Genomic DNA, 25,498 nt, shown 5'->3' on the forward strand with positions numbered 1-25,498 from the left:
ACCCCCATGTGCCCCGGCCAAGAGGACCCCCATGTGCCCCGGCCAAGAGGACCCCCATGTGCCCCGGCCAAGAGGACCCCCATGTGCCCCGGCCAAGAGGACCCCATGTGCCCTGGCCAAGAGGACCCCCATGTGCCCCGGCCAAGAGGACCCCCATGTGCCCCGGCCAAGAGGACCCCCATGTGCCCCGGCCAAGAGGACCCCATGTGCCCTGGCCAAGAGGACCCCCATGTGCCCCGGCCAAGAGGACCCCCATGTGCCCCGGCCAAGAGGACCCCCATGTGCCCCGGCCAAGAGGACCCCATGTGCCCTGGCCAAGAGGACCCCCATGTGCCCCGGCCAAGAGGACCCCCATGTGCCCGGGTCAAGAAGACCCCAAGTGCCCGAGCCATAGTTACCTGAAATATCCGGTCGGCGTTCATGGGGAGAGCGGCAGGAGAGTACGTGGGATCCATATCTGTAAACTCTTCTGCAAAGTTCCCCACGTCCAGCTCGTCCTTGATGACCGGTTTAAAGGGCGCAAGGACTTTCTTTTCTTCTAAATCCTCCCAATTCAGAATCTAAAATGTACAAAATGGCGACAAGCGTAAGAATTTACTGTGGACTATTTCTGGAGCAAATGTTGTGCGGATGTTGGTGTGGATTGTCTTTTATTGCTGCAGGTTTGATGTGGATTTTAACCCCTCCCTGTCCTGGGGCCTAGTGACGCAGCCTAGTGGCGTCACGCCAAACCCCCTCTATTCATGTCTATGGACATTACATCATGAGGGGGCGTGGCGTGATGTCCCGAGGGGGGCGTGGCGTGACATCATGTCTCCATTTCTGGAGCAGCGCCAGACATAGAATGCCGGGGGCTGCAAGGAGACCGTGGGGAAGGGTCCCAGCGGCGGGACCCCCACAATCAGACATTTTATACCTTATGTATATATCCTTTGGATAGGGGATAAGATGTCTAAGGCCAGAATACCCCTTTAACCACAGGTCCACTTCTACTGTATGCAGATGAGATTTTAAAATAAAATAAACTTTTACATATTGTAGATTATATAGGGGAAGATTTATCAAAACCTGTGCAGAGGAAGAGTGGTGCAGTTGCCCATAGCAACCAATCAGATTGCTTCTTTCATTTTCCACAGGCCTCTAAAGAGGCCTGTGGAAAATGAAAGAAGCAATCTGATTGGTTGCTATGGGCAACTGCACCACTCTTCCTCTGCACAGGTTTTGATAACTCTCCCCAATAGTGATTTGTAGTGTTCTCCTGGCTATTTCTTGTCTTTATCTTTTACGGAGCACCAATTACGCCAATTTTAGGATATTGATACCAATAAAGATATTGATTCTATATTTAGATATTGCTTATCAACTGGTGTTTTTTTCTGGGTGTGCAATGGTTATATTTCCTATTTATAGGTCCATTATTGTCCCCATAAGCAATAAGAAAGAAAGGGGGTTTGGCGGAGATGCCTGATGGAACTTTTTGTGGATAACTATAGGGAGGCGATCTTACAAAAATCAGTGCATGCACGTCACTAATAGCGGGGTCCTTCTAGTGGAATGCCCACTCTGATTGGTCACAAGCCGCTGATCCGCACTCAGAATTGTATGTTAAATTATGGTTTCATGTTGCAATGATTCAGGGAAGACCATTGTACATGTTGTAACCTGAGGCCATTGTAACTTGAGGGATCAGTGTATAGATACCGCATATTAAATACATGACTCACCTGGAAGAAAGGATGTTTCTTTATTTCATCTGAGCCCGCTGGACCGCAGCCGAGACGCTTTTTAGGATCTTTCATCAACAGACTTCTAATGAGATCTTTCACGGTCTCGCTCATCTCTTGAGGATAAGGTGGGTCGCTTTTTAATATCCTCCTATATAAAAAAAACACCCAATCCACATCTGTATCTGAGCCTCACACAACAGAGTCCATTATTAGGGGTACTCCGCCCCTAGACATCTTATCCCCTATCCAAAAGATAGGGGATAAGATGTCTGATCGCAGGGGGCCCCAGTGGCGGATCTCCCTGCTACATCCGGTGTTCATATAGAGCGTCAGGTGCAGCGCCAGAGGCTTGTGATGTCATGCGTCAATGCAAGTCTATGGGAGGGGGTGTGACGATAAGACTTGCATTAAGGGGGCGCTGCTGTGACGTCACGAGCCTCCGCCCCGCATGGCTAGTCATCCGGCACGGAGCGAGGTTCACTCTGTGTACCAGATGTCTGGGGTGCCGTAGCCAAAATCGCGGGGATCCCCTGCGATCAGATATCTTATCCCCTACACTTTGGATAGGGGATAAGATGTCTAGGGGCGGAGTGCCAGGAGAGAGTCATCCCGGATTATGATGGCTGGTCGCCTCAACAAGTGCTCCTTTTGATGGGTATAGATCAATTCCACCATAAGACTAGAGGTCTCCTATGCATTATGTGTGCAGCAGCCAAAACAATGTTGGTGAGGGAATGGAAATCTTCTAGGGTCCCTACGATCTTAGATGTGGTGGCAGCTATTAATCTCACATGCTCTTATGAGAAGATAATCCCCCTAGGCAATGCCTCCTATCATACTTTCGCACTCAAATGGTCCTCTTGGTTATCCTCTCGACATTCTCACGTGCCTTGACCTTCCTCTCAGCCTCCTCCCTCCCCTCCCCCCTCCTCTATCCCTCTCCTCACCCCATATATCCAGACACTATCCCCCCCCCCGAACCTTCCCCATTCCCCCCCCCCCCCCAGCCTAATCCATGACCTTCTGTACCTGACACCCGACTCCTATATAACTGGCTCATTAGCACACTGATTAGTATGTATAAAGCCTTCTATGACATTCTTTTTTTTCGCAGGCTATGGACAGTGTTTTGTTATATATTAGATATTATGTTATATATATACGCCTGTTGTTTGTTTACACTCTATTGTTTATGTTTGTTTTTCCTTCGAATATACCCGGAAATTTGTATTGTAAAACCCAATAAAAATCTATTCTTGAAAAAAAAAAAAAAAAAGAGAGAGTACCTACTTACTTTATAAAGATTTTACAGAAGTGATATGACTGTTCAGACAGGGGGGGAGGAAATATATATACACAGTGGGTAAAAAGTATTTAGTGAGCCCCCAATTGTACACGTTCTCCCCTTTCTAAAGATGAGAGGCTGTAATTATCATCATCGGTTATAACCTCAACTATGAGAGACAGAATGAGAAAAAATCCATAAAATCACATTGTCTGATTATTAAAGAATTTATCCGCAAATTATGGTGGAAAATAAGTATTTGGTCAATAAGAAAAGTTCATCTCAATACTTTGTTATATCCCCTTTGTTGGCAATGACAGAGGTCACATGTTTTCTGTCTTCACAAGGTTCTCACACACTCTTGCTGGTATTTTGGCCCATTCCTCCATGCAGATCTCCTCTAGAGCAGTGATGTTTTGGGGCTGTCGCTGGGCAACATGGACTTTCAACTGCCTCCAGGGGGTTGAGATCTGGAGACTGGCTAGGCCACTCCAGGACCTTGAAATGCTTCTTAGGAAGCCCCTCCTTTCTTGCCTGGGTGATGTGTTTGGGATCATTGTCATGCTGAAAGATGTTTCATCTTCAATGTCCTTGCTGATGGAAGGAGGTTTTCACTCAGAATCTCATGATACATGGCCCCATTCATTCTTTCCTTTACACGGATCAGCCGTTCTGGTCCCTTTACAGAAAAACAGTCCCAAAGCATGATGTTTCCACCCCCATGCTTCACAGTAGTTATGGTGTTCTTTGAATGCAACTCAGCATTCTTTCTCCTCCAAACACGACAAGTTGAGTTTTTACCAAAAAGTTCTACTTTAGTTTCATCTGACCATATGACATCCTCCCAATCCTCTTCTGGATCATCCAAATGCTCTCTAGCAAACTTCAGACTGGCCCGGGTATGTACTGGCTTAAGCAGGGGGCACGCCTGGCACTGCATGATTTGAGTCCCTGGCGGTGTAGTGTGTTACTGATTGTAGCCTTTGTTACTTTGGTCCCAGCTTTGGTCCCAGCAGGTCATTCACTAGGTCCCCCCATGTGGTTCTGGGATTTTTGCTCACCGTTCTTGTGATAATTTTGACACAACGGGGTGAGATCTTGTGTGGAGCCCCAGATGGAGGGAGATTATCAGTGGTCTTGTATGTCTTCCATTTTCTAATAATTGCTCCCACAGTTGATTTCTTCACACCAAGCTGCTTGCCTATTGCAGATTCAGTCTTCCCAGCCTGGTGCAGGTCTACAATTTTATTTCTGGTGTCCTTCGACAGCTCTTTGGTCTTGGCCATAGTGAAGTTTGGAGTGTGACTGTTTGAGGTTGTGGACAGGTGTCTTTTATATTGATAACAAGTTCATTAATACAGGATCCATTAATACAGGTAACGAGTGGAGGACAGAGGAGACTCTTACAGAAGAAGTAACAGGTCTGTGAGAGACAGAATACTTATCATCCACCATCATTTGCTAATAAATTCTTTAAAAATCAGAAAATGTGATTTTATGTTTTTTTTTTACTCATTCTGTCTCTCATTATAACCTATTACGAAAATTACAGCCTCTCATCTTTTTAAGCAGAAGAACTTGCACAATTGGTGGCTGACTAAATACTTTTTTGCCCCACTGTATACACACACATATATATATATATATACATACACACACACACACACACATATACATACATATAAAAGCAGCACAAAGTATTTCAGGAGAAAGGTGTGCTGAGGTGGTGGGAAGACTAAAGAGTTAAATAGTGGGAGAAGAATCGTATTCAGCAGCGCAGAGTGTTTCAGGAGACAAGGGTGCAGATCTTGTGGGAGGTCATAAGCTGAGAGGTACATGTCACCAGCAGCACAGAGTATTTCAGGAGAGGAGTGTTATGTTAGTGAGGACGGTGACACAGGAGGTATATCCTGATGTGTGGACTAAGTTACAATGATAAAAGAAGAGGCCAAACCTTTAACGTTCGGGATATTTACTGCAGGACATACTTAGAAATTTCGGCTTGTGAATTTTTCTCTCCGTCTACAGTGAAGGGTGAAGCTCCCGTCAGCAGCTCATACATCAGGACCCCCAAACTCCACCAGTCCACAGCCTGAAACACAACGGGATTGACGTGAGACTTAATATCCAAAGCCAGAATCATGCAAGAAATGTTTTTAAATTTATAAAAATTCATTAATAAATAAATTTAAAAAAGTTTAAAAAGGTGACATCACTGAGAATCCATCCTATCCATCACTAGAGATCAGCGGTGACATCACTGAGAATACAGCCTATCCATCACTAGAGATCAGCGGTGACATCACTGAGAATACAGCCTATCCATCACTAGAGATCAGCGGTGACATCACTGAGAATACAGCCTATCCATCACTAGAGATCAGCGGTGACATCACTGAGAATACAGCCTATCCATCACTAGAGATCAGCGGTGACATCACTGAGAATACATCCTATCCATCACTAGAGATCAGCGGTGACATCACTGAGAATACAGCCTATCCATCACTAGAGATCAGCGGTGACATCACTGAGAATACAGCCTATCCATCACTAGAGATCAGCGGTGACATCACTGAGAATACAGCCTATCCATCACTAGAGATCAGCGGTGACATCACTGAGAATACAGCCTATCCATCACTAGAGATCAGCGGTGACATCACTGAGAATACAGCCTATCCATCACTAGAGATCAGCGGTGACATCACTGAGAATACAGCCTATCCATCACTAGAGATCAGCAGTGACATCACTGAGAATACAACCTATCCATTCACTAGAGATCAGCGGTGACATCACTGAGAATACAGCCTATCCATCACTAGAGATCAGCGGTGACATCACTGAGAATACAGCCTATCCATCACTAGAGATCAGCGGTGACATCACTGAGAATACAGCCTATCCATCACTAGAGATCAGCGGTGACATCACTGAGAATACAGCCTATCCATCACTAGAGATCAGCGGTGACATCACTGAGAATACAGCCTATCCATCACTAGAGATCAGCGGTGACATCACTGAGAATACAGCCTATCCATCACTAGAGATCAGCGGTGACATCACTGAGAATACAGCCTATCCATCACTAAAGATCAGCGGTGACATCACTGAGAATACAGCCTACCCATCACTAGAGATCAGCGGTGACATCTCTCAGTACCTTGTCATGTCCAGAATCTCCGCCTCTGACGATCTCTGGCGCCATATATTCGATCGTCCCACAGAAGGAATAGGTTCTTTCATTCTAAAAGTAAAGAAATGGTTCATTTGATCTAAAATGAAAGAAATACAGACACGGAGAACACGTATCAGAGGGCGCCAGGCGTAGTGGTGTAAAATGAACTACATGTAACTCTTTATCTCAGTATTAGAACGTGGTTGCCCTAGTATTATACCCTAACACTCATATATGCGGCGCAGCCATCTATAATACCGTATAGTAACAGTATCCATTGTAATCAGTAACAATTCACAGTATAGCAGGGATCTCAAACAGGTGGCCCTCCAGATGTTGCAAAACTTCAACTCCCAGCATGCCCGGACAGCCAACGGCTGGGGTATTCCAGGAAAAAACTTTTTATATATATCAACTGGCTCCAGAAAGTTAAACAGATTTGTAAATTACTTCTATTAAAAAATCTTAATCCTTTCAGTACTTATGAGCTTCTGAAGTTAAGGTTGTTCTTTTCTGTCTAAATCCTCTCTGATGGCACCTGTCTCGGGAAACGCCCAGTTTAGAAGCAAATCCCCATAGCAAACCTCTTCTAAACTGGGCGGTTCCCGAGACACGTGTCATCAGAGAGCACTTAGACAGAAAAAGAACAACCTTAACTTCAGAAGCTCATAAGTACTGAAAGGATTAAGATTTTTTAATAGAAGTAATTTACAAATCTGTTTAACTTTCTGGAGCCAGTTGATATATATAAAAAAGTTTTTTTTCCTGGAATACCCCTTTAATGTATGCAGAATAACTTTCCAATTGTATGTTATTAAAAAATATGCTTCTTACTATTTCATTTTCCACTAGAGGTCTCCCTACCAGTCCTGGCCACAAGCCTTTTTTTTATAGATTTCAGATTCATGCTGGAGTCCTAAATCTCATACTGCAGCCGGGACACAGACAAGCTCAGCACTGCTAATTTCCAGTGGGTTTACATTAGGCTTGTATGTGACCTTCATTAATCACATTACAGTATTTTTTTTATGTCTTCTCTTACCCACTTTTGCTCCCTCTCCCCTCTTATAGCATGGCAGCTTTTTGCGCAGGTAGATTACGGTTGGAGTTTTGCAGCAGCTGGAGAGCGACAGGTTGTGGATATCTAAAGCAGTGGTCTCCAAACTGTGGCCCTCCAAATGTTGCAAAATTATAACTGCCAGCATGCCCAGAGGTCCTAAGTCAGAGATGTCCAAACTGTGGTCCTCCAGATGTTTCAAAACTACAATTCCCAGCATGCCTCCAGCATGCCTAGACAGCAGTTTGCTGTCTGGGCATGCTGGGAGTTGTAGTTTTGTAAAATCTGGAGGGCCACAGTTTGGACATCACTGTCCTAAGTGGACCGAAACATTGGGAATAACGTCACTACTTAACTTAAGTAGCTGATTGGGGGGTCCGACTGATTTTTTTTAAATCAACTGGTGCCAGAAAGTTAAAAATATTTGTAAATTACTTCTATTAAAAAATCTTAACCCTTCCAGTACTTATCAGCTGCTGTATGTTCCACAGGAAGTTGTGTTGTTCATTCCAGTCTGACCACAGTGCTCTCTGCTGACAACTCTGTCCATTTTAGGAACTGTCCAGAGCAGCATATGTTTGCTATGGGGATTTTCTCCTACTCTGGACAGTTCTTAAAATGGACAGAGGTGTTAGCAGAGAACACTGCGGTCAGACAGAAAGGAAATTCTAAAAGAAAAGAACCTCCCGTCGAGCATACAGCAGCTGAAAAGTACTGAAAGGATTAAGATTTTTTAATAGAAGTAATTTTCAAATCTGTTTAACTTTCTGGCACCAGTTGATTTAAAAGAATAAATGTTTTCCAGTGGAGTATCCCTTTAATCCTTCCAGTTCTTATCAGCTGCAGAAGCTGAGTTGTTCTTTTCTGTCTGACAACAGTGCTCTCTGCTGACACCTCTGTCTGTCTCAGGAACTGTCCAGAGTAGGAGAGGTTTGCTCTGAGGATTTGCTCCCGTCCTCGGGACAGTTCCTTAGACGGACAGAGGTGTCAGCAGAGAGCACTGTGCTCAGACTGGAAGGAACAACTCAACTTCAGCAGCTGATAAGTACTGGATAGAAGTAATTTACAAATCTGTTTAACTTTCTGAAGCCAGTTGATATGAAAAAAAAATGTTTCTTACTGGAATACCCCTTTAAAAGGACCGAGCGCGTCACTTACTTCGTCCGACAGAAACTCCTTACTGAGCCCGAAGTCGGTGAGCACCACGTGGCCGCTGGAGTCCAGGAGGATATTTTCCAGTTTGATATCCCGATAAATGATCCCCAGCTGCAGAGAGAAGAAGTAAAGGAGTTTCCTGTGAATTAAATGTTTACAGCGGGAGATCGTGCAGAGACGAAGGGGAGAAGCTGCGGATAATTCAGGCATCCGACATATAAACAGCAATAAATCCTCCAGGAACAAAAAAAAAAAAAAAAAACCTTCAAATGCAACGTCTTCAATTTATGAGGCCGAGAAAACCTCTGCGAGGATTAGCGCATGATCTCCTCCGTCCGGATGGTCACAAGGGGTCAAAATGGAGTTTAGTCTGTTCACAGTAACTCACACAGGATTGTCCAGACCAGCGTTTCCCAACCAGCGTGCCTCCAGCTGTTGCAAAACTACAACTCCCAGCATGCCCGGACAGCCAAAGGCTGTCCGGGCATGCTGGGAGTTGTAGTTTTGCAACAGCTGGAGGCACCCTGGTTGGGAAACACTGCTGTAATATAAGGACCCTCTCTAGATAGGGTAGTGTACGCTGTCTGGGCATGCTGGGAATTGTAGTTTTGCAACAGCTGGAGGCACCCTGGTTGGAATACACTGATGTAATATAAGGACTCTCTCTAGATAGGGTAGTGTAGGCTGTCCAGGCATGCTGGGAGTTGTAGTTTTGCAACAGCTGGAGGCACCCTGGTTGGGAAACACTGCTGTAATATAAGGACCCTCTCTAGATAGGGTAGTGTAGGCTGTCCAGGCATGCTGGGAGTTGTAGTTTTGCAACAGCTGGAGGCACCCTGGTTGGGAAACACTGCTATAATATAAGGACCCTCTCTAGATAGGGTGGTGTAGGCTGTCCAGGCATGCTGGGAGTTGTAGTTTTGCAACAGCTGGAGGCACCCTGGTTGGGAAACACTGCTGTAATATAAGGACCCTCTCTAGATAGGGTAGTGTACGCTGTCTGGGCATGCTGGGAATTGTAGTTTTGCAACAGCTGGAGGCACCCTGGTTGGAATACACTGATGTAATATAAGGACTCTCTCTAGATAGGGTAGTGTAGGCTGTCCAGGCATGCTGGGAGTTGTAGTTTTGCAACAGCTGGAGGCACCCTGGTTGGGAAACACTGCTGTAATATAAGGACCCTCTCTAGATAGGGTAGTGTAGGCTGTCCGGGCATGCTGGGAGTTGTAGTTTTGCAACAGCTGGAGGCACCCTGGTTGGGAAACACTGCTGTAATATAAGGACCCTCTCTAGATAGGGTAGTGTAGGCTGTCCAGGCATGCTGGGAGTTGTAGTTTTGCAACAGCTGGAGGCACCCTGGTTGGGAAACACTGCTATAATATAAGGACCCTCTCTAGATAGGGTAGTGTAGCTGTCCAGGCATGCTGGGAGTTGTAGTTTTGCAACAGCTGGAGGCACCCTGGTTGGGAAACACTGCTGTAATATAAGGACCCTCTCTAGATAGGGTAGTGTAGGCTGTCCGGGCATGCTGGGAGTTGTAGTTTTGCAACAGCTGGAGGCACCCTGGTTGGGAAACACTGCTGTAATATAAGGACCCTCTCTAGATAGGGTAGTGTAGGCTGTCCAGGCATGCTGGGAGTTGTAATTTTGCAACAGCTGGAGGCACCCTGGTTGGGAAACACTGCTATAATATAAGGACCCTCTCTAGATAGGGTAGTGTAGCTGTCCAGGCATGCTGGGAGTTGTAGTTTTGCAACAGCTGGAGGCACCCTGGTTGGGAAACACTGCTGTAATATAAGGACCCTCTCTAGATAAGGGTAGTGTAGGCTGTCAGGGCATGCTGGGAATTGTAGTTTTAAAACAGCTGGAGACACCCTGGTTGGTAAACACTGATCTACTGGTTTTTAGTCTTTGGATCAGTGTTTCCCAACCAGCGTGTGTCCTGCTGTTGAACAACTACAACTTCCAGCATGCCCTGCGAGCCACAGCCTGTGTGGGCATTCTGGGAGTTGTAGTTTTGCAACAGCTGGAGGCGCCATGGTTGGGAAACACTGCTGTAATATAAGGACCCTCTCTAGATAGGGTAGTGTAGGCTGTCTGGGCATGCTGGAAGTTGTAGTTTTGCAACAGCTGGAGGTACCCTGTTAATTCCTCAACCTGATGCATCTTTTGGCATATGGTTTTCAATGGAGAGTCAATACATACGGTTTTCAATACGGTTCCGTACGGTTTTCACATTGAAAATGTATACAGGAACTGTATTGCAAAAACGTGGTGTGAATGCAGCCTACCATGGTTTTTGGTCCAGGTGAAAAACTATTGAAACGTACAAGTTTTTTTTTTTTTTTAACATGGGAGTCAATGGGAACCGTACAGAACTGTATGTGCGTACGGTTCCATCCGGTTTTCACCATACGGTTTTTGACTTTGCACAGTTTTTTTTTCTTGGAATTTCAATCAAACAAGTAAAACTTTATTCTTAATGGATTGAAAAGTTAAAAACGTATACGTTTTTTTTTCTTAAAAAACGGCTGCAACCGGACATCATTTTTCAAACCGTATACGATTAAAATTTGTACACACGTTTTGATACAGTTTAGTTTGGTTTTAAGGAATCCGTTTTTTTTTTTTTTTTTTTATCAAAAACCTGAAACAGGAACTGTATTGCAAAGATGTGGCATAATTTTTCCATGATTTATTGGAATCCCCTTTAGTGTTTCCGATTCTGGATTCACACTGTTCTGCACCCTGCAGCTGTAAAAACAAAAATGGCAGCGCTGCACCAAGTTTAGTATTCATTGAGCCTTCACTTTGTTTTTCCTTGAAATTTCATGAGCAACAAGGGGAAACCACTAGGAGATAGAAATGTACAGAGAGGGGGAGAGGGGTCCCAAAACCCCCGGCAATCCCCTCTGCTGCTCCTGCCATCCAAAAACCCTCATGATATCAACTCTCTGACCTGACTACATCAATGCAAATATAAACGTCGCCTTCTGCGGGCGGCCACAATCCGGCTTTTGTGTGTAACTGTGTCAAAGGCTGCGGCAGGAAAGATATGGAGCCGTTCTGCTCCACCCAGGGCCGATACACTGAACGACTCTGCTACCCGGCCCCACGACAGGTGCAGAACTGTTGGATTTAGATACATTTCTTACAGGGGTACTCCGCTGCCCGAGCGTTCATAACATTCTGCTTGGAGTGGGCGGCAGGGGTCGTGACATCAAGGTCACACCCCCTCAATGCAAGTCTATGGGAGGGGGCGTGGCGACAGCCACGCCCCCTCCCATAGACTTGCATTGAGAGGGAGTGGCATGACGTCACAAGGGGCGTGGCTGTGACGTCACGACCCTCGCCACCCGCACTAAGAGTTTTAAACGAAAGCTGAGTGCTGCACAGAGATCGCAAGGGTCCCAGCTGAAGGACCTCCGCAATCAGAACACTTATCCCCTATCCTTTGGATAGGGGATAAGATGTCTAGGGGCGGAGTACCCCTTTAAAGGAGTACTGCAGTCTTAGACACTTATCCCCTATCATGCGGATAGGGGATAAGTGTCTGATCGCGGAGGGTCCGACCGCTGGGACCCCGCCATCCCCCGCAAGGGGACCAGACACTGCCGCGGCTCTGCGCGGCTAATGCATGTGTCGTTGACCTCACTGAGGTCGACGACACGCCCCTTCCATACAGCTCTATGTGAGAGGGGATGCACATACGCTGCATCTCCGCCTTTCCCACAGAGATACATAGAGGGGGCGTGTCTCGTACAAGAGATCGCGGGGGTCCCAGCATTCTGACCCCCCACGATCAGACACTTGTCCCCTATCCTGAAGATAGGGGATAAGGGTCTAGGGATGCAGATCTCCTTTAAATGTAGGTAAAATGCTAAATTTAAAGGGGAACTCCGGTGGTAAATCAACTGGTGCCAGAGAGTTAAACAGATTTGTAAATTACTTCTATTAAAAAAAATCTTAATCCTTCCAGTACATATTAGCTGCTGAATATTACAGAGGAAATTATTTTCTTTTTGGAACACAGAGCTCTCTGCTGACATCACGTCCACAGTGCTCTCTGCTGACATCTCTGTCTATTTTAAGAACGGTCCAGAGTAGGAGAAAATCCCCATAGCAAACATATGCTGATCTGGACAGTTCCTAAAATGGACAGAGACGTCAGCAGAGAGCACTGTGCTTATGATGTCAGCAGAGAGCTTTGTGTTCCAAAAAGAAAATAATTTCCTCTGTAGTATTCAGCAGCTAATAAGTACTGGAAGGATTTACAAATCTGTTTAACTTTCTGGCACCAGTTGATTTAAAAAATAAATAAATAACATTTTCCACCCGAGTACCCCTTTAAGTGCCTGCATTACGAGGCCTCGGCAGCGTTCAGCCAATCACTGATGCCTAGCGATTCCTTCCTTCGCCTCCTACAGGCCCCATAAAACCCCAAACACAGAAAAGTAGCAAAGCAAACCTTGTGCAGGTGCTCAAGGGCCAGGACGATCTCCCCGATATAGATTCGTACTTCACTCTCCGTGAATTTTTCCCGCTGGGATAAGTGAGTAAAAAGTTCTCCTCCATTAATGTAATCTGAAAAGGAAAACATGAAAACAGTTGCGCAAATTATTCTATATAGTGCTGCATAAGTTATTATAAGAGAATGACGGAGAGGTTCTTGTGTAAGCCTTGTGATTACCTGTTTTAGCTGACGTGGCAGGCATGGGGGTTTTCAGTCATACCGATTGCAAATCAATCAATGAAATGATTTCCTAATGCTGCCTACATTTTCCCATGCATCCTCTGGCTTTGAAGAAAGAGGGTGTGGAGTCTGATTACTGCAACTGTCATTTATTTAGGCTGCTGGTGCTGCAGATCACCTGACTGATTACACTCATAAGTGGGTTGGGGTCAGTTTACGCCAGGTGAAGTTTTGATGCATTTTCTTACTCAAAGTGCATTTTTTTGTTTTTTAGAGAAATATCATCATGAAGAAAAAAATGAATTCACCTATAATCACAATTGAGGTGTTTTATGGAGATTTAAAGGACAACTGCAGCACAATATACACTTATCCCCTATCTACAAGATAGGGGATGTGTTTGATCACGGGGGTCCGACCGCTGGGACCCCCCACGATCTCCTGTATGGGGCCGCAGCTCTCCCGTGCAGGGGGCGTGCCAGCCGCAGCATGACGTTGCGGCCGGCCCGCCTCCTCCATGCATCTCTATGGGAGAGGCGGGGAGGCAGCGTTCATGCATTCCCATGTCCCCATAGAACTATATGGGGACGGGGAGAAGACGGAGCATCACCGTCGACCTCTAGGTCGACGCTAAGCGCCTTAGCGCTCACTATGAGCGCTAATGGCGGCGCCCCGTTAGGGAGATCTTGGGGGGTCCGAGCGGTCGGACCCCCGCAATCAAACACTTATCCCCTATCTTGTAGTTAGGGGATAAGTGTATATTGCGCTGCAGTTGTCCTTTAAAGTATTTAGACTATGTTCACATTTTGAATTTTTACTGCATTTTGACTGTTTTTGCATTGGATTACTGCTGTCTAAACATCCACAGTGCCTAAAAAGTAAATGAACCCTATGATAACTAATAAAACGTGGCCTAATAATTCATAACTAACCTAATAACACAGACAGTATAATCTATTATGTTTTTACTGAGGTCAACGAGTAAACATCCACAATGCAGGGGGGGAAAAGTAAATGAACCTCTTGGAAATTTATGAATTTATGATTATCAATGAAACAGGGACTAATAGTTCTCCATGCTATCCTGCTATCATGCTATCCTGGCTATCCATGCTATCATGCTATCCTGGCATGCTGGGAGTTGTAGTTTAGCAACAGCTGGAGGCACCCTGGTTGGGAAACACTTACCTAAGTGAACCTCCATATGTTGCAAAACTACAACTCCCAGCAACAGCTGGAGGCACCCTGGTTGGGAAACACTTACCTAAGTGAACCTCCATATGTTGCAAAACTACAACTCCCAGCAACAGCTGGAGGCACACTGGTTGGGAAACACTCACCTAAGTGAACCTCCATATGTTGCAAAACTACAACTCCCAGCAACAGCTGGAGGCACCCTGGTTGGGAAACACTCACCTAAGTGTACCTCCATATGTTGCAAAACTAAAACTCCCAGCATGCCCGGACAGCCGTTGGCTGAGCGGGCATGCTGGGAGTTGTAGTAATGCAACAGCTGGATGCACCCTGGTTGGGAAACACTGACCTAAGTGAATCTCCATATGTTGCAAAACTACAACTCCCAGCAACAGCTGGAGGCACCCTGGTTGGGAAACACTGACCTAAGTGAACCTCCATATGTTTCAAAACTACAACTCCCAGCATGCCCAGACAGCCGTTGGCTGTCCGGGCATGCTGGGAGTTGTAGTTATGCAACAGCTGGAGGCACCCTGGTTGGGAAACACTGCCTTAAAATAGTTCCTACATTATTCATGATGGAAATGCATAGAAAGTAAAGAATTCCTACCCAAAATGAGATGAAGTTTTGTGTCCGTCTGGAAAGCGTAATGCAGTGTTACAAGGAACGGGGACTGGCGGATGTGCTCCAGCACCTGGCGTTCGGTCCGCGTGTGCTCCGCCGTCTTGGCTTTCTGGATTATCGTGGCCTTCTTTAAGACTTTCATGGCGTAAAGCTTCCCGGAGTCATGGCCGCTGATTTTCCGTACCAGGAAAACTTTTCCATAAGCTACAAAGAAGTAAAAGGGAGAAGAGGGAGGGAGGCGGGGTGTCACTTTATGTTTTATCACAAAAGTTATAGAATTCTGTGTCAACTCCTTCTAGAATATCTCTGCTGAACAGCCAAGTACACAGCCTCTTTGTTACTGTTCTCCAACCTGTGTCTCTCCAGCTGATGCAAAACTACAACTCCCATCATGCCAAGAGAGCTTTAATATTACTCTATAGAATTTTTCTCCAACCTGTCTCTACAGCTGATACAAAACTACAACTCCCACCATGCTAAGAGAGCTTTAATATTACTCTAAAGAACTTTTCTCCAACCTGTGTCTCTCCAGCAATGCAAAACTACAACTCCCATCATGTCAAGACAGCTTTAATATTAATTTAAAGAATTTTTCTGAAAACCTGTCTCTACAGCTGATACAAAATCACGACTCCCATCATGTCAAGACAGCTTCAATATTACTCTATAGAATTTTTCTCCAACCTGTGTCTCTCCAGATGATACAAAACTACAACTCCCATCATGCCAAGAGAGCTATAATATTGCTCTATAGAATTTTTCTCCAACCTGTGTCTCTACAGCTGATGCTAAACTACAACTCCCACCATGCTAAGAGAGCTATAATATTACTCCATTACAGTGTTCTCCAACCTGTGCCATTGGAGCTGATACAAAACTACAACCCCCATTGTGCCCTGACAGCTATAACATTGCTCTGTGGTTATGTTCCCCAATCTGTGGCTTTCTAACTATTACTAAACTACAACTCCCAGCATGCCCTGACAACTAGAATATTGCTTTATGGCAGCGACCTCCAACCTGTGGATTTCAAGCTGCTGCAAAAGTACAACTCCCATCAGTGTCATAGCTTTGCAAAAGTTAAAAAGCCTCCTGTTGGGGAACACAACCAGAGAGCAATATTATGGCTGTCAGGGCATGATGGGAGTTGTAGTTTTGCAACAGTTAAAAAGATGAGGAACACAACCACAAAGCAATATTATAGTTGTCAGGGCATGATGGTAGATCTGCAAAAACTGAAAGAGCGCAGGTTGGAGAACACCGCTATAGAGCCATACTTTAGCTCTGTTGGCATGATGGGAGTTGTTGTTTTGTAAAAGCTGGTGGGGCACAGGTTGGAGAACACCGCTATAGAGCCATACTTTAGCTCTGATGGCATGATGGGAGTTGTTGTTTTGCAACAGCTGGAGGGGCACAGGTTGGAGAACACTGCTATAGAGCAATATTAAAGCTCTCTGGGCATGTTGGGAGTTGTAGTTACGTAACAGCTAGAGTGCCACAGATTAGGCAATACTACCATTAAGCAACATTATGGCTGTAAGGGAATAATTCCAGTTCCAGTTTACAAGCGCTGGTTGGGAAACACTGCCATAAAGCAATATCAGGTCATGATGGGAGTAGTGATTTCACAACCGCTGCTGTGCTGCAGCCTAAAGAGTACCTTTCATCAAAAAAACTTTTGATATATTATAGATTACTGTATGCAGAATAACTTTCCAATCGCATGTCATTAAAAAAGCAGCCAGGACACAGACAAGCTCAGCACTGCTCCCTGGCAGGGAGCAGCGCTGAGCTTGTCTGTGTCCCGGCTGCAGTCTGAGATTTAGGACTCAAGCATGAGTCTGAAATCTATAAAAAGAGGACTGGTAGGGAGACCCCTAGTGCTCTTTTTTTTAAAGTGGAAAATTAAAGAGAAAGAAGCATATTTTTTAATAACATGCTAATCGAAAGTTATTCTGCATACATTAATCTATAATATATCAAAAGTTTTTTTGATGAAAGGTCCCCTTTAAGGATCACAACTATAGTGCAACACTAGAGAGACACAGGCTGGGGACCACTGACATAAAGCAATATTATGGCTGTCAGGAAATGGTGGGAGTTGTAGTCTTGCAACAGCTGGAGAGTCACATTGCTGTTTGTAAGGCCGTGTTCAAATGGAGTAAAATGTGCGGAATGTCCACATGGAAAACATGCGCTGACATTCCGCACATTCCGGCGGGCGTTAGGACTGCTGGGGAATGCGGCATCACATAGACAGCAATGCATTTCCAAGTAAAATCCGCAAAAAGAACAGACATGTCTAATCATTCTGCGGATGCCTAAATCAGGATTTGCACCGTGCAGGAATGTCCATGCGGAATTTCTTTTTCAAAAAGCGGCGCATACATTCCGCCATGTGAACATGCCCTAAATCTTCCTGCTGTTATCAGTCAAGGAATCAACTGGAAGGTAGGGAAATGAGATATTAAAGGGGTACTCCAGTGAAAAAGTTTTTTTCCATATCAACTGGCCCAGGAAAGTTAGTAAATTAAAGATTAGTAAATTACTTCTATTAAAAAAATCTTAATTCTTCCAGTACTTATCAGCTGCTGATGTTGAGTTGTTCTTTTCTGTCTGACCACAGTGCTCTCTGATGACACCTCTGTCTTTCTCAGGAACTGTCCAGAACAGGAGAGGTTTACTATGGGGATTTGCTCCTGCTCTGGACAGTTCCTGATACAGACAGAGGTGTCAGCAGAGAGCAATGTTGTCAGACAGAAAAGAACAACTCAACATCAACAGCTGATAAGTACTGGAAGGATTAAAAGTTTTTAATAAAATTTACAAATCTGTTTAACTTTCTGGAGCCAGTTGATATGAAAAAAAAATGGTTTCACTGGAACACCCATTGAAATGACTGGGTACTCCCGGATTAAAGGGGTACTCCGGTGGAAATCTACTGGTGCCAGAAAGTTAAACAGATTTGTAAATGACTTCTATAAAAAAAATCTTAATCCTTCCAGTACTTATTAGGTGCTGAATACTACAAAGGAAATTCTTTTCTTTTTGGAACACAGAGCTTTCTGCTGACATCATGACCACAGTGCTCTCTGCTGACCTCTGCTGTCCATTTCAAGGACTGTCCAGAGTAGGAGAAAATCCCCATAGCAAACATATGCTGCTCTGGAAAGTTCCTAAAATGGACAGAGGTGTCAACAGTGAGCACTGTGCTAGTGATGTCAGCAGAGAGCTCTGTGTTCCAAAAAGAAAAGAATTTCCTTTGTAGTATTCAGCAGCTAAAAAGTACTGGAAGGATTAGGATTTTTTAATAGAAGTAATTTACAAATCTGTTTAACTTTCTGGCACCAGTTGATAAAAAAAAAAAAAGTTTTCCACCGGAGTACCCCTTTGCAGCCGCTCTCCATTTAGGATAATAAAGGGGGGGGTCCAAAACGAGACCTCACCCCAATCTATTCCAACCACACCCCCCAATATGGCAGAACGTTCCAGGGATAAAACCCAATGCAATGTTTATCTTTGTGCAGAGATTTTTATTTTAATTTTTTACATTTTTTTTTTTTATTTTTTTTATTTTTTAGGTGGAGAAAATCTGCAAAAAAGCCACAAAGAGATGAAGTAAGAGACGTCCATGACAAGACAATCTGCTGGCGGCTCAGGCAGGACTTCCTACGCGGCGGGTTGAGTAACACCGTATAACTGTGAGGCCACAATGACACACCTAGTATTGTGTTATATATATATAATGCGAGGTTTGCAGCCTGATCCTGCTGTCATGGGTGACTATATATATATATATATATATATACAGTGACCCCCCCGACTTATCATGGCCCCGACATATGATCATTTCAACATATGATGGCCTCTCAGAGCCCATCGTATGTTGAAGGCAGCCTCGACATATGATGCTGCTGTGTGTCGGGGCCATCGTACAAACAGCTATCTGACAGCGCTGACAACTTCACCATCTGACAGATAGTTGTATAATGTCCCCGTGTGCCCCGTTCTGCCTCCTGTTACTCACATGCTGTCCTGCTAACTCATACAGGCTTCCACTGCGAGCTCTGTGTAAGCCCCGCCCCCCAGTGCAGCCATAGCCAATAGCCTGCAGCATCTTGCTGCAGGCATCCAATGAGCTGCTGGCTGCCCTCCCCTTCCTTTCCTATAGAGCTGTAGTCGGCAGGATGGTAATGGAGGACATTCTGCCCCCCCCCCTGAAGGTATTTAAAGAACTGTACAGTACTGTATGCGATGTCACACATCACATACAATACATGTACACACTATACACCCCATATATCAATGTTTCCCTATCAGTGAGCCTTCAGCTGTTGCAAAACTATAACTCCCAGCATGCCCAGACAGTCAATGGCTGTACATGCATGCTGGGAGTTGTAGTTGTGCAACAGCTGGAGGCACCCTGGTTTGTTAAACACTCCCCATACACTCCACATACAATAGTCATCCCAGAACCAATTAGCAGTTTCCCATAGAGATATGTATTCAACATACAATGGTTCCGAGGCCCCAGAACCAATTACCATTTTTACATAGACATATGTACTCGACATATGATGGTTTCAACATATGATGGTTCTCCTGGAACCAATTAATATCATATGTTGAGGGACCACTGTATATATATATATAGACTTTACAGGAGCCGTACAGGTCCTCATAGTGCAGACATTGCTCCCTACTCCAGTGTTTCCCAACCAGGGCGCCTCCAGATGTATCGCTCCATGCGACAATTGTATTAACGTCCGTGCGACTTTTCATACAATTGTCGCACAGCCCCCACTGAGGTAGAGCGCTGGTGAGGTGTCCGGACATGTTGGGAGTTGTAGTTTTGCATCCTTAAAGGGGTTATCCAGGAAAAAAACGTTTTTTTTATATATCAACTGATTCCAGAAAGTTAAACAGATTTGTAAATTACTTCTATCAAAAAATCTTAATCCTTTCAGTACTTATTAGCTGCTGAATACTACAAAGGAAATTATTTTCTTTTTGGAACACAGAGCTCTCTGCTGACATCACGAGCACAGTGCTCTCTGCTGACATCTGCTGTCCATTTCAAGAACTGTCCAGTTTAGAAGCAAATCCCCATAGCAAACCTCTTCTAAACTGAGCAGTTCCCGAGACACGTGTCATCAGAGAGCACTTAGACAGAAAAGAACAACCTTAACTTCAGAAGCTCATAAGTACTGAAAGGATTAAGATTTTTTAATAGAAGTAATTTGCAAATCTGTTTAACTTTCTGGAGCCAGTTGAGATATATAAAAAAGTTTTTTCCTGCATAACCCCTTTAAGAGGTTAACAAGGGAGAGATTTGGGATTTGGGTATGAGAGTGTTTTAAAACCAGGATTACTTCAGCTTTTGCAAAACTACAACTTCCAGCATGCCCAGACAGCGAAAAGCAGTCCGGACATGCTGGGAGTTGTAGTTTTGCAACAGCTGGAGGCACCCTGAAACAGAAGTTATTCCCATATATTTGAATCTACAAATCAATGCATCAAAAGCTACGCCAAAAACTGCATGTGTGATGTGAGACCAGTGTTTCCAAAACCTGTGTGCCTCCAGCTGTTGCAAAACTACAACTCACAGCATGCCCGGACAGCCGTTGGCTGTCCGGGCATGCTGGAGTTGTAGTTTTGCAACAGCTGGAGGCACTCTGGTTGGGAAATACTGCCCTACGGCTGACCTGGAATGCTGGTTATGGTAGTTTTGCAACAGCTGGAGGGACCCTGGTTAAGGAAACACTGGCCTTTGGCTGTCCGGGCATGCTGGGAGTTGTAGTTTTGCAACAGCTGGAGGCACCCTTGTTGGGAAATACTGCCCTATGGCTGTCTGGGGATGCTGGTAATGGTAGTTTGGCAACAGCTGGAGGGGCCCTGGTTGGGGAAACACTTGCCTTTGGCTGTCCGAGCATGCTGGGAGTTGTAGTTTTGGAACATCGGAAAGTTTGCAGTTTGCAGACTTAGGTCAGTGTTTTCAAACCAGTGTGCCTCCAGCTCTTGCAGAAACTACAACACCCAGCATGCTGTGTATTGTGTGTGCATATCTGACGCATTTTATTTCGAATTAGCATTCATCTTCTATTTGTAAACAACCTAAGATATTTATATCTGATCTGTGGGTTATTTTTCTAATTTAAACCCAATAGATTTAGTCCCCTGAGGAATCCACTGTTACAGGTTGAAGAAACACGTAGGGAGGTCAGAGCATCCAGGCACTAGGGAAAGTCAGGTTCGTGTGTGGGGGCAAAGTAAGAGGGTGTAATAGGTAGAGTCGAGTAGGGCGAGATGAATTTTACCATAGTACCCTGTCACCAGCTCCATCCCACACTTGCCCCCCAAAAAAACCTCTACCACAAAGTACACAATGCTATTTCTGCTTTCCTTGGAAAATATATTTGTAAATGTGATGTATTTTCTTTTGGGTCACATTAATCACATTTACTTAGTACATTCCCAGAAGAGTTTATTAGAAAGTTTCAGAATTTCCCATTATTCGTGCACATCCATAAAGCCGATGTTCGGTTTGATAGATTGGGCTTAGAAAGTCATTGTTTATAGATTAACATTCAGCGTTGAACAATTGAACGTGTCGCCCACACAGAGAACTCATTATATGGAGGTGTGAACTACAAGGAAATGTCAGGATAGGAGCCGGGGCGGGGGACTTAGATCTATATTCTGTGCATTGCTTATTAACCCCTTAAGGACCAGGCCAATTTTATTTTTGCGTTTTCGTTTTTTTTCCTCCTCGCCTTCTAAAATCCATAACTCTTTTATATTTCCATCTACAGACCCATATAAGGGCTTGTTTTTTGTGTGAACAATTGTACTTTGTAATGAAACCTCTCATTTTACCGAAAAATGTACCGCAAACCCAATAATTATTTTTTTAGGGAGGAAATTTAAATAAATCGCCCTATTTTGATCACCTATAACTTTTTCATTTTTCCGTATATAGGGCGGTATGAGGGCTCCTTTTTTGTGCCGTCATCTGTACTTTTACCATATTTGCATATATAAAACTTATAGATCACTTTTTATAAAAACATTTTTGAATAAGATGTGACAAAAAAAGCAGCATTTTTGGACTTTTTTATTTTTTTTATTTTTTTACATTAACGCCGTTCACCGTACAGAATCATTAACATTATATTTTGATAGTTCGGACATTTATGCACGTGGCGATACCAAATATGTTTATTAAAGAAAAATTACGCTTTTGGGGGGTAAAATGGGAAAAAGGTACCATTTTCATTTTTATTAGGGGAGGGGATTTTTCACTTTTTTTTTTTATTTATTTTTTATTTATTTTTTTACACTTTTTATTTCCCCATAGGGGAATATCAATAGTAATACGTTGATTGCTAATACTGTTCAGTGCTATGCATAGGGTATAGCACTGATCAGTATTATCGGTGATCTTCTGCTCTGGTCTGCTCGATCTCAGACCAGAGCAGAAGACCCCAGGAGACGACTGGAGCCTGGAGAGGGGACCCCTGTCCGAAAATACATATGACCGGATCCCCTCGGCAGCGCTGCGGGCGATCCAATCATCTATTTTAACATGCACATTGCCGCAGATGCCGTGATCTGTATTGATCACGGCATCTGAGGGGTTAGTGGCGGACATCCACGTGATCGCGGATGTCCGCCATTACCGGCGGGTCCCCGCCTGCTGATAGCAGCTGGGACCTGCAGAGTATGACGCAAGCACCGCTCCGATGTAATTACTGCCACACCAGGACGTACATTTACATCCGTGGTCGTTAAGGGGTTAAAGGGATCAGAGACCTGAGATTGGCTGTCCAGGTATGCTGGAAGTTGCAGTTTTGCAACAGCTGGAGGCACCGTGGTTGGAAAACATTGGCCTAAAGTGTATGGGAACTTCCTTATAGCAGGGGCAGAGAAGGGTCAGTGATGTATGAGTGTAAAGTGCCTGATCCTGTTGTTTTTCGATAAGCCATATACAGGGGAGTCTAAAGGGGACAGAGGTGTCTGGCAGCAGCTCCCCACCCCCAACAATTCAGAATACACACACACATGGCCAAACTGAGCATACATGTGTACGAGGGATCATTATCTGAAAATGGCTTTACCCCTCCGTACATATGGAGCTCTAATGGAGAATACTCATTTCCCTTAATATCCCTTAAATAAATAGACAATTTTTTCACTATATTGGAGGAGTGCTGCGCTTTTCTACTTATATATATATATATACATACAAAGGGATGTGGAATTCTTATCGCCCGACGCCCGGGACATGTAGTTCCGGGTGCCGGGCAGGTGAATTTTTCTGGCCCTTAGCCCGGCAGTGCCGGACCTGATAAACGCGGTGGTGCTCAGCAGTCTGTATGGAGAAGGCTCCCTCCCGCTCCATACTCTGCAGCCCCCGGCTCTTCTCAGTAGCCGGGGGCCGCCGCTAATAGCCAGCATGCGGCAATCGCTGCGGCTGGCTATTAACCCTTTAGATCGCCGCTGTCAAAGCTGACAGCAGCGTCTTAAGGGATCTGTGAATGCTCTCTGGTGGGCTAGTGGAGTGGATCGCCCAACCCCCCCCCCCCCCCCAAAGCGCGATCATGAGAGGTAGCCGGAGGGCTTACCCCTGTTCCCTGCTGTCCCATTGCTCTGTCATTGATAGATCCTGGCTGGACCAGGCTCTATCAATGGAGCGCAGAGCACACAGATGAATGGAGTTCAATAGAACTCTACTGATCTGTATGAGGAATCTAATGATTCTTCCTAAAAGTCTAATAAAGTGTAAAACAAAACAAAAAAGTTTTAATAAAAGTTTAAAAGACACACATTAACCCCTTCCATGTTAAAAGTTCAAATCACCCCATTTTCCAAAATGAAAACATGTAAACATAATAAAAATAAACACATTTAGCATCGCTGCGTGCGTAATTGTACGAACTATTAAAATATAACATTATGTATCCCATACGGTAAATTACGTAAATGTAAAAAAAAATACCAAACCACAGAATTGCAATTTTTAAAATATCCCAGAAAAAAAAGTTAAAAAGTGATTATAAAGTCAGATCAATACCAAAATGGTACCGATACAAAAAACTGATTATGGCGCAAAAAATGAGCCCTAATACAGCCTGGTATGCGAAAAAATAAAAAGCTACAGGGGTCAAAAAATGGAAATTAAAAAAATTCAAAAAAGTTCTGAATTTTTTTTAATTAGTAAAACATGACGGAAACGATACAAATCTGGTCTTACTGTAATCAGGCGGCCTAAAGTATCAAAATAACATGTTATCTCAACCACAAGGTAAATGGCGTAGAAAAGAAAACCACCAAATTGGAAAATGTATCTTTTACTATTTCAATTTCAGTTCACCGATTTATTTATATATATATTTGGTTCGGAGAATATGTTATTGAAAAATTAAAAGGTATCATTATAGTAGGTAGTAATGGCTAATATAGGGCGAGGAGGAAAAAATCAGAGTGTAAAAGCGAAAATTGGTCCGGGCAAGTGGATCGTCATGAGGGACAAGTAGATTTTGGTTCGTTTTAGTCCCGTGGACAAGTAGTTTTTTATTAATTTTCCACACCCCTGATATATATATATATACAAGCAAAAAGAAAGATAGCCAGCACAACAGCCTAATACACGGGTGCACACTTCTATGGCAGATACAGAGTATACAAGAAAAGAGGATTGCAGCAGCACACATTGGTCAAAAAATTTAGGCTCTTAGCGCACTTTTTGATCAAAACGTGTCCCCCATCCACCACGGGGAAGTGGCCTCATTTAGGTTGGGACCTCTTTTTGCTTGTATGTACAACTCAGGGGGAAATGGCACCCTCTTTAGCTGTGCACCCCTCCCCCTTTTTTCACAGGTGGAGTTTTAAATGGATCCAGCATGTCACCCAGTCAGAGGCTATATGCCCAGCAGAGGCGAGTGGATATTTGTGCTAGGGTCCCATCCTAAATGAGGCCACCTCCCCGTGGTGGATGGGGGACACGTTTTGATCAAAAAGTGCGCTATGTGTGCTGTTGCAATCCTCTTTTTTTGTATATATATATATATGTAAATATATATATATTTGCACACACATAACTCAACAAAACTCTGTTATGGATCCACAAAACACAACGTGGTAAAATGGCCATAACCGTGTGATCACAGGTCACAGTTTTACAAAAAACTTAAAATTGCAAACAAAATCGCAACCTGCAAAATAAAATAAAACGCTACAATCCCTACATCACACCGAATGGATATTCTTAAAAGTGACCTCACCTCCTGTGCCCAGGACCTTCAGGAGCTCGAAATTCTCAATCCCCACCTTCTCCGCGTGTCCCGTCAAATTTGCTGTAGGGGAAAGAAAAAAAGGCGATGAGAAGAAATTCATCAGACATAACGGGGCCGAGTTAATGAACGAGGCTTCGGAGCCGTCGTATTTTATCTTTATCTCTCATTATCGATCGTGAAAAAGCCAGAATACGGCCGGCCGAGGCTCCCGGCTCACATCTAATCACACGGATTGATCGCATTCAATCATCGCCAGATTAATTAACGTAAAAACCTATTACTG

At 44.3% G+C, this 25,498-nt stretch overlaps 1 protein-coding gene across 1 annotated transcript in view; it reads right to left on the reverse strand.

Annotated features, from left to right (window-relative positions):
* The window catches only part of RPS6KA5 (ribosomal protein S6 kinase A5), a 40,687-nt gene extending 15,400 nt beyond the window's left edge, over positions 1–25,287 (reverse strand). Inside the window, exons 1-8 of the mRNA XM_056546130.1 lie at positions 25,204–25,287; positions 14,906–15,124; positions 12,877–12,992; positions 8,412–8,519; positions 6,182–6,265; positions 5,001–5,104; positions 1,725–1,875; positions 399–560 (exon numbers count right to left, since the gene is read on the reverse strand). Of these exons, the coding sequence (XP_056402105.1) occupies positions 399–560; positions 1,725–1,875; positions 5,001–5,104; positions 6,182–6,265; positions 8,412–8,519; positions 12,877–12,992; positions 14,906–15,062 (882 nt within the window). The 5' untranslated portion in view covers positions 15,063–15,124; positions 25,204–25,287. The remainder of the gene's footprint in view (positions 1–398; positions 561–1,724; positions 1,876–5,000; positions 5,105–6,181; positions 6,266–8,411; positions 8,520–12,876; positions 12,993–14,905; positions 15,125–25,203) is intronic.
* Between the last annotated feature and the right edge of the window lie 211 nt (positions 25,288–25,498).

Source organism: Hyla sarda, chromosome 11 (assembly GCF_029499605.1).
Source record: "Hyla sarda isolate aHylSar1 chromosome 11, aHylSar1.hap1, whole genome shotgun sequence".
NCBI lineage: Eukaryota > Metazoa > Chordata > Amphibia > Anura > Hylidae > Hyla > Hyla sarda.